The 15,991-nt window shown below is 39.4% G+C and overlaps 1 protein-coding gene across 1 annotated transcript in view; it reads right to left on the bottom strand.

Moving 5' to 3' along the window:
• The window catches only part of SECISBP2L (SECIS binding protein 2 like), a 28,012-nt gene extending 12,305 nt beyond the window's left edge, over positions 1-15,707 (bottom strand). Inside the window, exons 1-8 of the mRNA XM_080350955.1 lie at positions 15,148-15,707; positions 4,797-4,975; positions 3,959-4,283; positions 3,309-3,444; positions 2,772-3,001; positions 2,656-2,680; positions 1,779-1,894; positions 69-200 (exon numbers count right to left, since the gene is read on the bottom strand). Of these exons, the coding sequence (XP_080207081.1) occupies positions 69-200; positions 1,779-1,894; positions 2,656-2,680; positions 2,772-3,001; positions 3,309-3,444; positions 3,959-4,283; positions 4,797-4,975; positions 15,148-15,366 (1,362 nt within the window). The 5' untranslated portion in view covers positions 15,367-15,707. The remainder of the gene's footprint in view (positions 1-68; positions 201-1,778; positions 1,895-2,655; positions 2,681-2,771; positions 3,002-3,308; positions 3,445-3,958; positions 4,284-4,796; positions 4,976-15,147) is intronic.
• Between the last annotated feature and the right edge of the window lie 284 nt (positions 15,708-15,991).

Genomic DNA, 15,991 nt, shown 5'->3' on the forward strand with positions numbered 1-15,991 from the left:
GAACATCACTTATTCTCCACACTATATTCTGCTACTATAATGCAGAAACAGTTTTCATCCAATACTACCTCAAAATACAGAGGTTCAGGACTCTGCTCTGTTCTACTCGACTGGCTTGTATTTAGAGGTTTTTCATGTCGTTTCTGCAAATTCTGCCTTCTTTCTGAAGAAGTGCTGTGGTCTCTGCATCTGAAACCGGACTGAAAACAATGAACGTGATTGACATTTTGCAGTTTCATGATATGTGCATGTAAGGCATTCTCATGTTTGCTAAGTAGCAACACAGAAGGTAGTTTTTACATAATTAGATTTAAGCAGCTGTGCTTTGGTGGGTTTTACCTGCACAAACATATTCTACAGATAGTATCTGATATTCACCCCAAGCTAAATACAGGATCTCTATACATTCATCTATAAATTTGTAATTTAAAAAATAGGTTCATTTTGGCAAACAAAGAAAATGAGTTTTAGGTGACCGTGTAACTCCGACATGAATCCCAAGGAACTGTCCGTAACCACGATCAATCACAAGAACTTTCTCCCACTACATAAATATTCTGCATGCAATTATTGCCTTTTCAATATGTGTTTTATGACAATGCACAGGCACAGAGTTCTCCAAGGACCAGAGACCTCGGCATAGTGGTATAAACATTCTTCTGTTTATTACCTGAAAAGTTGGTGGAAACTCATGTACAAGACCGGCTGGCTGAAAGCAAAGCATGACTTGAATCTGAAATTCTGCATCTCTCATACTAATGTCTTTCCCAAGAAAATTTCCTATAGACCTGTATAAATGCAGTTTCAAAGGACGATAGTTTCTACAAGAATTCTGCCTTGAGGTACAGTGAATTTGGCTGAGGAAATCTCATTTAAAACTCTTTGTGCCAGCTTTGTTTTTAAATATCAAAAAACCTGCCCAATTTAGAGTCTAAACTATGACTAGATGAAAGGATATCTAGTTCTTCCTACTCTCCCAATGCCATAAACCACAAATAGTTGCTTCTAAAAGCCTCTGATTTTACTACAGGTTATAAAAAGATTCACAAGTGCTACAATGCCAGATACGAGCACCAACAACCTTCTTTATATAATAAATCCAGGGATACCAAAAGCAAAGAGTCAAAATACATTAACAATTCCAACCAAAAACCTTACCAGGGCAAGCTAGCTCACATATATCTGCACATACAGGCACATTTATGATAAGGGTCTCACTTCAAGCTCAGCTATTCTTGGCTGCAATAACTGAATTCAAGCAAAACCTATGTTTAAGCAAAGCTTGATTTTTCAGCCTCGTTTATGAATAATAAAAATGCTAAATAATACGTTACTCCAATATAAATGTGAAAAAGAAAGTGCCAAAGACAACAGGAGTAAGAACAGAGGATTCCAGTTCACCATCACATCAGAATCTTTAAGAAAAACAAAACACAAACTTCTAAAGTGTGAACGGGTCAAAAACTGAACAAACTTTTCCACACCCACATTGTCTTTAGTTCACGAATTATTTTATATATGTAATGGTCTTCCTAAGTGGATACATATAAAGAACAGGCTATCAGCAGAAGGTTGCCAAGTACATAAAATTATATCTATCATACAGTGCTAGCTCAAGAAACACACAACTGGACTTTTATGTTGATTTTCTACAATTTTCATTCACTGCTTTCATTAGCTATTTTTTTGTATGTTAACTTCATAATCCACTTCAAATTCCTTATTTTCATATATTACAAGAAACAGAATATTCACATGTATAACCATTAACAACATACCTGTGAACTAGTTCTTTGCTCAACTTGTCTTCCACCTCTAGAAAATGTTTGAGTTTTTTCAATCCAAGGTTTTTTTTGCGTTGCCTGGGAAGTTGCACTGGTCCAATTTACACCAGCTGAAAGAGAAGTGAACTAGAAGTGAACTAGTATGACAGACTGCATCACAATACACGTGACACCAGAGCCAGGAACACAATTTTGACACAAGTAAAGTCCTCTGAGCAAGTTTAATTCTCCTCTGACAACATTTACTTCTGTTGCTGTTTCTGGAAGTTAGCAGAACGACCTCTATGGAAGAGTCAGATGACAGACATTCAAACTGCCAACAACTGACCACCAGGAAACAGCAAGACAAAGAAAATCTCAGCTTCACAGCCATAACAATTTCAGTCCAGTCAATGATAGCCACTAGTGTTACCCACTACTACCAGACTAATCAACACATTTGTTTATGTTACAGTACTTCTTTAAAGCTTTTAAAAAGGTTCCAGTACTTCTCAAAAAGAGAATGAGAAGTCTTTGGCTCTGTTACTATCAACTGCAGCCCAACAGGGTAAGGAAGGTTGAAAATAAAACACAACAGAAGCACAGCTTTGCCTGAATGCTTCCAGTGCCATCTCTGGCTTTTTTAACTCTTTAAAGACAGCCAGCTGCTGATAAGTCATTAGTGATAGCTACTTATACACTTGTTCATTCAATATGTAATGGAAATCTTGGTTGAAGCAGTAAAAATCACAGTAAAGACGTATCTTCAGAAGTATCTGACCAATCAGAGTATCATGCTGGAATTAGATCGAGACACAGTTTCCAGCAAAATGCAAAGCAAAAAGCGACCCAGCCAAATTTTAAACAGCTCACCAGCTAAGACAATGCTTACTTGTGTTTACCGATGGTTCTACAACCTGAAAAAGAAAAAGCATTTTGTTTAGTGCTTTTTTTTTATTAGCCTGTAGGATACAAATATAGTGAAATTATTCAGTTATGTTTACATACATTCACTGCACAAGAATCTGTATTTCTCGAAGCCATAGCTGCAGCCTGGTTATTGCCATGCTTAGGACTACAATAGCCACTGTCACTGTCGATGTCTGCTTCACTTGCACCCTGTTCACTAGAGGACTCTGCAGCAGGGTGAGAAGCTCTTCTGCGCCTGCCTTTTGATTTCCAAAGCATTGTAGAGGCGCTCTCAGAAAGTGACTTATTAGCTATATCTGAAGGAAAGTCTGCAAGACACAATAATATAATTACATGTGCTGAAATTGTTAAGAGACATGAAAAACCTACACGTCATAAAGACAAATGGAGAAAGCCAAAATCTGCACATGACAACAATTTCCTTTTAATAAAATTTAAACCAGCTTTGAATTAAAAAAAAAAAAAAGCAGCAGCTTAGGTTCAACTATTAACAATCAATTCCTTCGGTAAGAGTTTGTTTTTGACAGTGGCAAAGTCCACCTCTTTTTGGGAAAGATGGCAACTGACATGCAGTTCTAGTCATGTTGTCCACCCAGAACACAAGAGAGAAATTACCTGTTTGCTGTGATGCATCAACCAACAAAACAATCTTTGATCTGTTCTCAGGACCTGATGAACTAGTCTCCTTCTGAGTGGCAACATTTTTCACCGGAGGACGTTTATTTTTTATGGACATCTGTAACTGCTGTTGCTGTTTTAAAAGATAAGCCACACATACACATAAGTCATATGATCTGACTTCATAGCTGTAATTAAAGCAATCAGAAGTCCTAATGATCTCTACAGAAGTTGTATGTTTAAAGACAAGAGATTAAAGGGAAATATTTGATTTATTAACCTCTTTGAAGCATTTTCTGCATTAATTTGTTATGATGTGGAAGGATTAAAAAAAAATGACAAAGTATGAGTAGACTTCCTTTGTTCCCTAATGAAGCAATTCTAAGCTCAGATCAAACCAGCCAAGAGGCAGCAGAAGGGAATCTCTCCCACATCCTACTTGCAGGCTTTATAAACTCACCAAGTATTTTACCACGGAATGTCTCCGTAGACATAGTTTTGCTACTCTCCAATTAACACCTTTGCTGCCCACCTTTTCTTCCATTGATACTACTGACATCCCTGTTCTTGCTCAAATGAGATGCATGCTTCCCACACAAAGATACTTTCTTTACAGAGTTTTACTTATCCTATTAAAAGAGACTTACTTTTTGTATGACTGGTCCCCTGTTACTGCTTCTGCTCCGCTGATTGGGTAACGGAAAGACCTGGCCCGCTGGGTTGGGACGCTCAGTGCATTCTGTAGTTACTGTATTTACAGCATTTGCTGTTTGAAAGGGTGCAGAATAAGGGGTAGGGAAAGGATGATAGAAACCCATGACCTGAGCACATGGTGCTGGCATCAGCTGATAATACGTGTATTCTGCAGAAACAGGTGGTTGCGCAGATATTATAGGATAAGCAAGGTATGGTCCTGCAGGATTTGGGTTGGGTTGCTGCCATCTGATGTCGTTGTTGTATAATGGAAACTGTCTGTTAGAATTAAAAGGAAAGACAACTCCTCAGTAAGTCATTCCCTCTTAAGGAAATTCAGACCTCTACCACCCCCTTAAAAAACTCAAACTGCAACTCATTGGTTTCATGAGCTCCTAGTTTTTAATAACTGAACTTAAATTTATTAGGACTTCTTAGAGATGCCAATTAAACAATCCACAAGCTCAGATTACATTCAAGTGCAAAATAAATATCTTTGTTGATGTTGGCATTTGTATAAACTTAGTAAATTTCAAATATTAACCTTGGAAATAACATATAGGTACTTCCTTTGACAAGTACTTTGGACCCATTACAATTTCATTGTTTCAGAAAACACATATTACGCAAGTAGATACCTACGCTCACACAAGGTAAGCCAGCAGATGCTAGAAGATTAAATATGGTGAACAAAATGAATATAGAGCAAACAGTCGCTGACTCCTGCATACCAGAAGTTTAAGCTCATTTAAAAATAGGTCATCTTCCATGAAGACCACAACCACATATTACCTATTGGATTGGTTTTCCTGTACAAACGGATAGCAAGTGATCAGGTAGCTGGGGATAGGAGTTGGTTCCATGCCATTAATTCCTCCACTGTCGTTAGGAAGCGCCATTGGGATCATTAGTGTTTCTGGACCCTTCTTCTGAGGAACAAACGGTTCTACTTCAGCTGACAGCTTGACATTCTTAAGAAAGAGAAAAAAAATAATATCTTTATTAAATACAGACGTAAATTGTTCAGGAACACTTAGATCCATAAAGCTGTATGGCAATTATCACAAGTAGCAAGCAAATGGATGACAAGACTACAGGATTTCTGCAATAAATTGAGAGAGACAGAAAACAGTTGGCAAATGCTTGTTACATCCTTCCAATCAACACAAGCTGTAATACAGATCACCAGCATTTAGCATTTGTGTTAACCTTTACATTTCCAAAGTGTAAAACAAACACTAATTAATTTGAAAGGGACTGAAGTTCAGATCTCGCAGAGGATAGACTAGCCTGAGCCCAGAAAGAACCTGAGTTAGCACTGGAGGTGGAGCACAGTTGCGTAGGCTTGCACAAGTGAAACCAACATATGGCACATGTAGTAATGCCTGGTATGCTCTACAGACTTGACCGTGTTCCTAGGCAATTAAAAAAATAGATGGTGTACCACAGAAGAACCCCCCCACACACACATTCTATTTCCACAATTTTAACATTTTTTAAAGTGTTAAGAATATGATTATTTTTCTGCCATGAAAAGGAAATTAAAGACTGCTTAGGAAGTTTTAAACTGTGCTTTCAGAGTAAAAGATCTTCCCTCATTCTGAATGTATCTTTAACAGTTTGAGGGTATTTTTGCCCACACTTTTGCTCTTGTATGGATTAGCTGGATCTTGTACTTAGACAATGAAAAACACTATTTGTACAAAAAAAAAACAACACTGGTGCAAAGATTTCAGCTCAATTATACTCGTCTCACATCGGTAGCTCATAGAATACCAATTTCTACGAAGATTCTCTCTAAAGTAGGCAAGGACTCCAGAAACTTTTCCTTCCATTTGTCTAAGAAACTATTCCAGAGTCCATGCAAAACCTTTATGAGAACAGGCCCTTGTTTTACAAAAAGAAGAGCCTGAAGGTTTGATGTGCTGAGGACAGTCTCCTGTCCTTGTCACCACCTGTACAACATCCACATGAACAGGATCAATTAAGCAATGGGGGCCCTGAAAATACCACAGCAAGTAGTCCCATGCCTACCACATGCTTCTCAGTCCATTTCCTTGCCCTATGTCAAATCCACAATACATCCACAGCTTTACTGTCCAATATCTGAATCTACAACTTTGTTTTAAAAGCCCCTAAAATTGATTTTTTTAATAAAACACGGGGTCAGATCCTATATTTGTTTAGCAGAATGAGGATGGAAGGGTTGGGAGGGGCAAGTCCAAAAATGTTTTGAAAATACAGTTGTCCCAGGCAGGGAGAAAAGCTACTTTTATTTGATGAATAGGTACTTTAATGTATTAGACTGATCTAGAAATATTCCTAGCTCAAACATTGGTCTGAGCAACAGTGAGGTCAAGACCCACTCATATAGAGTAATGGATCTTTGTTTAGTTAGTCTGACACACTTACATACAAGAAAGTTTAATTACTGAGCAAAAGGTAGAATCATCATCAAGTAAATTACTAAGACCATGAGTTACACTGTAATTCACCAGCAAGTTTCAAACCAACTGGTATTTAAGTCATTTGCTGTCATGTACTCTTCGAAGGAAGACAGAAAAAACAGTTGAGCCTGTAAAAGCTCCATAACTTTCATGTAAGCACTATATTCATTATTAAATTAGCATAACTACCAGTGACTGATGCAATATATTTTTATAATATAGAATTATTTTCAATACGTATTACTTATAATTGTAGCATTAGAATTCCCAGCCAATTTAAAAAATTAAGCAAAAAAATTTGCTCAATGCATGCTTTTCAACTCCAAATACGACACCCAAACTAAGCAATGGAGAAGGCAGTCATTCTGTAACAACCATTCAGCTGATTTGTACAAGTGGAATCGAACTTCTCCTACATAAAGTGTTACTATATACAAAGTGTCTGCCTCTGTTTTAATTTTTATCCTTCCATTATCACATTTCCTAATTCATACTACTTCCATAAGTTTTTATGCTGTCTTAGCTGCAGCATTAGCTAAATTTTCACCATTAGCCATTTCCTGTAAACATCAGTTCACCAAATAAATTCTTTTAAACGTCACTCACTTTTTGCAAATACCATGCGCCTCTCTAAAAAATGAGCTTTATAAACACAGGAGGAAGCTTTCTAAGTGAAATGTTGTTTACAATCAGCGATGGCTGTCTGCAGGATGTCTGCAAGTATTAACTGGAGATCAAAGTTACATCCTTAACAACTTTGATGGTAGGACATCTGCAAACCACACTGGTCAAGGTCAAAGCTTGTTTATAATTGATCTGAGAACTCAAAAAAATGATACAGAATGAGGGGGTGGAAATCATGAAGGACAGAGTCCATAATTATTTTTAACCATTTTTTCAAGAAACTTCTGTCTTTGAACTTGCCAAAATGTGCTGAAGTGTCCCTTCCAGCAAAATGAGTCTCTGCTTTGATATGCTTGTTTAGTAAGAACATCAGTCATTTACAGATAAAATTGTAGCAAAAGAGACCTGAAGTTTCAGCAGCAATCAAAAAAGGAAAACAAAACATCTAAAAAAATAAATAGAAAACTAAAAGTGGAACTAGAGTGGTAGACGCAAAGAAGTACATCTTAGCAAGTGCCAAGATATACTATCCTCATCAAAAGAAGTGGTTATTATTGAGTGTTCTGAAAATGCTTATGGCTACAAGAACCAATAGAGAAGTATAACTACCTGCTGTACAACCAGGTCCACGCTACAGTGGAATAACCACTTTAATATTAATTAAATGCAGTTTTTAATCCTTATGTATTAGGCAAACATTGCTTCCTTCTATGTTAATTCTTTTTCAACTCCTGAAGTTACTCTTGGAGGAAAAGCTGTGGTGCAGCAGCGGCACCGATCTTAAGCAACCCAAACCAAATCCTGCTCCACCCAGAGCTTCCCTGTGCGCGGGCACATCCCTCAGCCTACCCCAGCAAAACTCCAAGGCATCCTCCTCAACACGCAGCACAACCAGGATAAACACCAGTCATTGACAAAAAGTCAGGTGTTAATGTACAGCGACCACATCATCAATGAAAGAAATATCACCACTCAAATCCTTCCCTGTAAACTAAGAGGGTTTTTTCTTCATGCTATTTGCCAAGCAAAAGTATGTGCTCGGGAACAAATGGTGGCTGGCCTACAAAAATAGATGGTATAAACATTAAAGAAATATACCAAGGCTGTCTTATCTATAGAAAAATCAACAGTAAAACTAGGATGAGTGCTTTACAAATAGGGTATTCTTAGTGACGCACTGAAAACTTTCCAACACCTATTTCTCCAAATCTGCTGGTCATCATCTCCCAGCAATGTGTCAAGTGAACTTTAGACAAGATACTGATTATAAACCACTCTAGTACTGGCTCAGAAAATAGTCAAAACATTTTATTTGTGATTCGAGTCAGGAGAAGATTCCCTATTTTAAAGGTCTTTCCTGTCTGGCTATCTGCTCTTTCCCTGTATTATTTTCAGAGACGTGGAAATACTAAAATCATTCCTTAACGGTGAGTCACTCACAGAATGGTCTCATTACAATTATTTTTGTGATATTGTATTGTATCATCATTCGTTACTAGTATTATGAAAGAACAGCCTTTCACATCAAGTGTTAAAAAAATGAAGATAAAATGGATCAAATCAGGAGCTGAATGACTTCCCTCAGCAGGGCTGCCATAGAAAGTACTTGTCAATTTGCAAAGATAATCCCTACCTTACCTCTCCATCCAAGTATTTTTGAAAAAAAAAGCTATTAACTTAAATATTCCCAATAAAAATAGGATTATAGATCTTTTAGGTTTACAGTATAAAACACTGTAATGATGTAATTTGACAAGCTTAGGAAAATTTCATTTGAATTATTCTGCTTGCTTGTGCTAGGTTCAAACAACACAGAGATGCTCAAACTAGAAGGACAACTTTAATGCTTCCTTTCCTGTTGCCCAGTCTCTTATACAGGTAATGATTAACTACTGCTATGACAGAGCAATTTGCTGATATATTTAATTACCGTTTTCTGTACAGCTCCTAACATATTTAGCTTACCTATAGTGGCAAAATAAAGGTGCGATATATCCTATAATCATAAACACATATGGGTGTATTTGAAAGTTAATTTCTTTTTCTACCTGTAGAACTTCAATGGTGTCTGTTATTTAAAGGAATCAAAACCGTATTTCAGAAATCTTTTACACACATTATACCTTAAACACCGTTTTCTTTTGCAATTTAATCTGTACCTACAGGTTGGGCTGGTTTGTGGAGGGGTGGGGGTTATTTGTTTGTTTGTTTGGTTCGTTTTTGTTTTGTTGGGGTTTTTTTAATGCTTCCAAGAAACTTGTTTCAGCAAAAAAGGTGTTTAACAATGATTCTGCAAGCATAGTACAAGGAATCCTCAGCACAGACACATCTCATTAGACACCAAGTCCCCATTTCTACCTCAGGGTAGAGAACAGAAGGACAACTCAAGTAAGTTGTCAACTAAACAAAATTAACTTCAATGTATTGCTTCCTAACAGTATTTACCAGTCCCTTTAAAATACTGTGAAGTTCCTTTTTACATAGGGTGCGTCTTTAGATGAGAACAGTAAACTTCATTAAAGCTAAAAGGGAAACAAACGTACCAAGTGGGGTCAGACTGCTAACCAAACCAAAATATAAACAGAATTAACTCTCCAGTGTGACTACCCAGACATTTCAGTACTTTTCACAGATGGCTAGTGGTTTCATTTGACATGTGACGGAAACAAAATAGCAAGCCTAAGTAATTTGCTCAAAGTTATCTAAGCAGATTTTGTAGGACTATGGTTTGCTCAGCTAGGAGAAAGGGTTGGTGAAGATAAACAGCCAAGTAATTCCTCTTTTTAATAAACGGCATTTTAGGTGTCCTGGTTCCTGCCTGAACAACAGAAATAATACTCCCTTAATAGTGCAAGAAGAGATAGTGAAACAAAAAGCAAAAGAAAATAACCAATTTCGTAGGAAGCGAAGGGGCTGCTAATTTCTCATTACACTGGACAAGCAAAAACAATCTCCAACTGAGACTTCGTTTTTCTTTTAACAGGCTGTCTCTGTGCTGCTTTGGCCAGACACAGAAATAATAATACCAAATATAAGTTTGGTGGTGTTGTTTTAAATACCACGTTGACAAGGTTAACAATCAGTAGAAAATACAACTGAAGTGAACTCCAGAATAAGAGATGAGATCCTTTTTTTAAAAAAAGTATTTGCTTCTGAAACAAAATGCAAGTGCATGAAACAAAGTGCATGCAAATATATATTAACACAATTCCTCCAAGATTTCATCCACACAGTACAAATGGAGTGACAAATGCAAACAAACAGAACTAACAGAACTAACTGATCATGCCACTGGTTTTGTAACCACAAGCAAACAAAAAGAATTAGACAAGAAAGATTTGTCAAACGCTAAAAGATTAGGGGAAGGTTCCTACACTTTTCCTAATCCTTACAACAGAGCACTTGCGATATTAACGTATGCTCTAATTGCTCTCACAGTGTTGAGATTTATTTTAGTCTGCATCCACTAAAAAAGTAGCACTTTGCCACTGACATCAGTTGGTACAGGGTCAGACCCTAAACAGTTAATATAAAGTAATATATGTTTTTGATCAGGCAATCTAAAGACAAATATCGCAAGAGCAAACAATTTTATTTCGGAGTGCAACTTTCTCATGTTTATTCAACTTTCCACATCACGAAGCTAAACAAAGCTTTATTGAAATTGACCTTTGATAACCAAACTCAATTCTAAATATAAATTTAAGTCACATGGAACCATCAGCTTTTCAATCAGTTGCCTATTAATGGAAGCACACCACGTCAGAAGAAACCAAGATTTATACAGAAGTCTCTTTTATAGATATCCCTAGTTTCAATTTACAAAATGTTTTGTAGTAGCTCATTACATATTTCAGTCCAACAATTACAAGTCTTTCAAGGCAGCATATATACTGAAGCGATCCTTTGTTTCCTATATAAAAGCTACTGTAGTCAGAAACAGCTGCAAAGACAGAAGATGACACAAGCAGGAACAGACTGGTAAACTTGTCCTATAGTTATAACACTGTATGTTTAATCTTAGAAAAGTTTTTGTTCATTGTAGCTTAATGTCACTCAGCACTTTCCATTAAATGGGATCTCTGTCAGCCTGCTCTCTGAGAAGAGAACACTTGGATATCAATCTTACCATTTACAGGGTAAGAAAACAGACACAGATGCCACATTTCAGAAGGCTATAATAAAATCAGATGGTTTACTGTCTCAAAGTCTGGAAACAAGAAGTCTCATCAGAAATGTAAGATAAAAACACAACTTAAAACTTTTTTTTTTTTTTTTTAAGAAAAAACAATCCTGTTTCTGAATTTTGGATTTCATAATTTAAAAGTAATTTTAGTAGTAAGACCGGTCACATTTCATCTATTTTAAGAGAAACTTTACAATTATGGAAGTCATTGTTTCTATAATTAGTTGCTTCTAAGTGGTAGATACTTCAGGAATGGCAAATATGTGGCCCAACTGGAAACACAGCAGCAGGCATTTTACAAAGCACAAAATTTAATCTTCTCTATTTAGATTAAACATATTCAGTTCAATGCAACACTTAAAGCAAATACACTATTAAGTTACTCTTTCTTTTTCCCTCAGCTTATAATGGAATCATGCATAATCCTCTTCCCTTTCACAGAAGTACCAAGCTCAGAATACAGCAAAGTATTAAAAACTCTATGTATATGCAGAAAATGAGCAAGTGGCACAACATGACAAGTTGGCATGCTTAAACTCAAACCCAGAATATTCTAGAAAAAAGGGGAAAAATGAAATTTAATATTTACAAATGCTTGTTCAAAGATAAAAAAATAAGCTACCAACAGGATCCTCTTCACTTACCGAACTTATAGCATTGAACAGCACATACAAACTTCTAACTCACACTAGCAATGTGAAGTAGCAATATTTGAATGCTTTGTAGGCTATGCACTAAAAGTATTAATGCAAACCATTCATGCAAATCAGCTTCCTCATCTCCACAAACTAGTCAACGATAAATAAACTTGTGTTCCAGATGTTATGATGTTCATATATATATATATATAAAAACATTCAAATTCACCTTCTATTACAAGATGATAGTAAACTCAGTTTTTCCTTCCAAGGTTCAAGAGAAAGTAACGTGCAAAAGAGCACAAGAAAACTAACCTTTTCCAGTTTGCCTCAGTCAAAAATCCTGCCATGGGTAAGAAACACTGAAGTGACTTGGACAGAGAGCAAAAACCATTGCTCCAGACCTACTTCCATGGCAAGCATGTTATCAAGGCAACTGTTGAACAGTCAGGAACAGCAGAAGCAAGCACAACAGGCCGTCTTTAAGCAATACCAATACAAAACACAAGGCACTGATTTTGCAACTCCACCTGATTTCATATCTGCACTACTGGAACCAAATGTCTTAATCACAGGGCGAGACAAATGTATAACAGGGAGAAAAATCAAAGCACAGCAGTACCTTTGAGAGGGGAAGTTGTTTCTCCAACTTTCTACTGCAATCAGCTTCAACAGAAAGAGTGCCAGAGGTCACGTGCTGAGTTTTATCTCTTGTAGGAAAATAATCTACACATAACTGCTGAAACCCAAACACTTTGTGATGGGAACAGTTTCGGTTCTGGTGTAGCCAGAAGTAAACTCCACACCTACTACAAAAATCACAACACATCCTATCATAAAATAATCCATTTTAAACAGCTTGATTATGTTTTCTGCTATGTCAGCTGCCAAAATATCACTGAGCACATTATAACAAGCAAGGTCATACCAGAATTTAGGTAACAAAAACCTGAAGAACAATCTGTAAATAACACCTTTTTGTTATTTAGGTGTCTAAACATTCTTGGTGCATGACACCTCATACTGATTTACTGAACCAATATCACAAAACTCTTTTCAAATACATTCCCAATAAAAAGCATTTGTGATCCTCCCTTACTATAAAATAGTACAATAGTCCTACTCCCTCATATTCTAATTCCACAGTAGTTAATCCTGTCTGCATGCACAGTTACCATACTGTGGCTGAGAGTGTTCTGGAGGAAAGACGAGGATAAGTACTGTTAACACACATTTGAACACTTCAGTAGTCATTTATCAGATGTCATGAAATACAGACGCAGAAAGGAGCCCGAATGAAAGAAAAGATGGAACAGCACCCAAAACTGATGCAACCTCACCAAACACACTAGTAAAGGAGATTACATTCAATTCTAAGAGTACAAAAGGTTCAAACTCTAAGCATTTAGAGATCTCCTAATCAAGATGCTACTGTATAACAGGAAGACAAAACCAACAAGATAATTGAATCATTTTAGAAACTCATCAGGTATTAATTATTTGTTGGCCCAGAAGCCTTATTAGTGGATAAGGAACCAACAGAACTAGATGTACTGCAAACAGACTAAATAAGATGATGGTTCCTTCTTCAAAGAGCTTAACTGCACCACCAAGTTAAAATACTGCACTTAGTTAAGATAATGACATAGACAGAGACAACACTTCACACTATAAATAACACAATGATCCTCAGTTTTCACTAACTATTTCCAATAAATAATAAGAGAGTGGTTTGAAAGGTGCATGTGTGTGAACCTCTGGTAATGAAGAGCTCAAGCAACACAGAATAAATATTTCACAAGTGAAGTGCAGTACTAATTACAGATGAACCAAACAGGGGGAGGGGGAACCAACACACCAAAACTCAAGATTTTAAACTAAAAAGTACAACAGATTAGACTGATCTAAATTTTACAGAATAAGTTTTTCTACATGAAGGCAAATAAGAAAGCATGAAAAAAAGGGAATTTGAAATTATTATCACACTAGAAAGACTAATGAGAAAGCCAGAGTGGGAGCCATACTGTAATAAGATACACTGTTCACTAACTTCCTTGGACATACAGACAAAATGAAAAAGCAACATATCTTACAGAGTGCATTATTACTCAGTATCTACTTGGCCACAGTAGCTTGTGTTATTTTATTGATTAGACCTTGTATTAGAAATCTCGGAGATGCCAAAGCTGAGAACAACACAAAACAAAAAAAGGCAGTAATTCATGAATTTTCAACGCATTCTGCTGAAACAGAAGCTTAAAAGTAAGATCAGGTTGTTGTGGATGGTAACACTCACTTTAGACAGATCTTCTTTTAGAACTACCTCCTAATAATAAAACATTTTATTACTTATATGAAACACAACATATGGATCCTTAACCCCCAACTTAAGCTTCTTCATACCTACAGTCTGCAGGGTCTTAAGCATAACACAAACTGACTACCTTAACAAAGCCAAGTTAAATACTGAAGAAAAAAAATCAGCAAGCTATACCAAATTCTTGCCAACCCAGCTAACCAGCTGAGGCCACCAGCTGTGTCCTAACGCTGAAAACTTCAACCTGCGCCTGATATTTACAGTATTTCAACAAGAGTGACATATCTCTCACGTTGTAAAGTTCTCAACAAGCCTGTAAAAGGCTCTTATTGGGACCAGGCAGGTTTAAATCAAGTGTCACTAACTGCAATTAATCCCTAAGCTTGAAACAAAGCCTGAAGGAACAGGAGGGAGGCGGGCAAACCGGAGCTTCACATCCCTCATGAATATCAAGGGAGATGCTCAGAGCTTCCCAGCCCGGCCCGGCAGACCGAGCCCGGGCGCTGCGGGGCTGGGGACGGGACGGGCCCGACGCCTCCCGCAGGCCGGCGCGGGGAGAGGGGACAGTGGCCGCGTTACCAACCCGCAAACGCGCCCCGAGCTCCCGCTGCCAGCCTTGAAACCGCCCCATTTGAAGCCTCTCGGGGCCGTTCTCCGGTGGGGAAGTACGGCAGCCCCCCCCAGCACCGCTCCCGCCCCCCGCCGGGCCCGGCAGGCCGCGGGCCGCACCCTACCCCTCCGCTCGGCCGCTGCCTGACGGGACGGGCCGGGCCGGGCCTGACAGACGCAGGTCTACCGGGCCGAGCCGCCCCCTCGCCGACCCTCTTCTCTCCCCGCCTGGCCGCTCGTCCCCCTCCCTCGCCGAGGCGTTGCAGCTCCCTCCCGCCACAGCGGTTTACGGTCTCCTCAGCACCGAGCCCGCCCCTCGCACCTTGTCGGCTTTGTCCATGGCTCCAGCTGGGCTGGGCGGCGGCGCTAATAAGAACGGCGGAGAGGGCGAGCCGCCTCCTCCATGTCGCTGGCTGTCCCCGCCGGGCTCCCGCACACACCCAGAGCGGCGCTGGCCCCGCTCGCAGCTCTCACGGAAACCGAGCCCGGCTACGCCACGGCCGGGGGCGGGGAGGGGGGAAGGGCACCGAGGAGGGATCATCTGGGACGGAAGCCGGGCGGGCCCAAGCCGCGCGGAACGCCTTCGCCCGAGCGGCGGCGGGCTCCCTCAGTCCCCCCTCCCCCCGGTGGCGGTTGTCGCCGGTGTCCCCTGCCCGGTGGCTCGCTCGGCCGTGTTCCGGCCCCCCGTAAACAAGCGAGGCTGTGAGTTTAACATTAAAGAAATGGTCTCAAACAACCGGGGAGCGGCGCCGCGTTCCCCCCGCTGCCCGAGGGCGTCGCGCTCGCGGCGCTGCCGCCTGCGGCGCGTGCGGGCGGCAGGTGCGCGCGGGGCCCGGTCTCCTCAGAGGCGCTGGCGGGCGAGTCGGTGTCCTTGAAATTATCTGGAACACAGAAGGTAACAAAAAAAAAAAGTCTGTGATTTATCTAGAGGAGGAAATCTAAAAATGTCACACAAGCAGCCTGAGCGCAGCCCGGGCTGTGAAGCGGCCGCGGCGCTGCCGCCGGCCCAGCCCCAGCGGCTGAAAGCCGCCGGCCTGTGTGTGGTGACCAGGTCCCTGCCGTTGCAGGCGGCACATTTCAGGACGTGGGTTTCAGCACAGCTTGTGTGATGTTTCTTTATTTATTTTGCTGCCCTGGTTTTAACTCATGTTTAATTATAGCGAGTA

Source organism: Nesoenas mayeri, assembly GCF_963082525.1.
Source record: "Nesoenas mayeri genome assembly, chromosome: 11".
NCBI classification, from domain to species: domain Eukaryota; kingdom Metazoa; phylum Chordata; class Aves; order Columbiformes; family Columbidae; genus Nesoenas; species Nesoenas mayeri.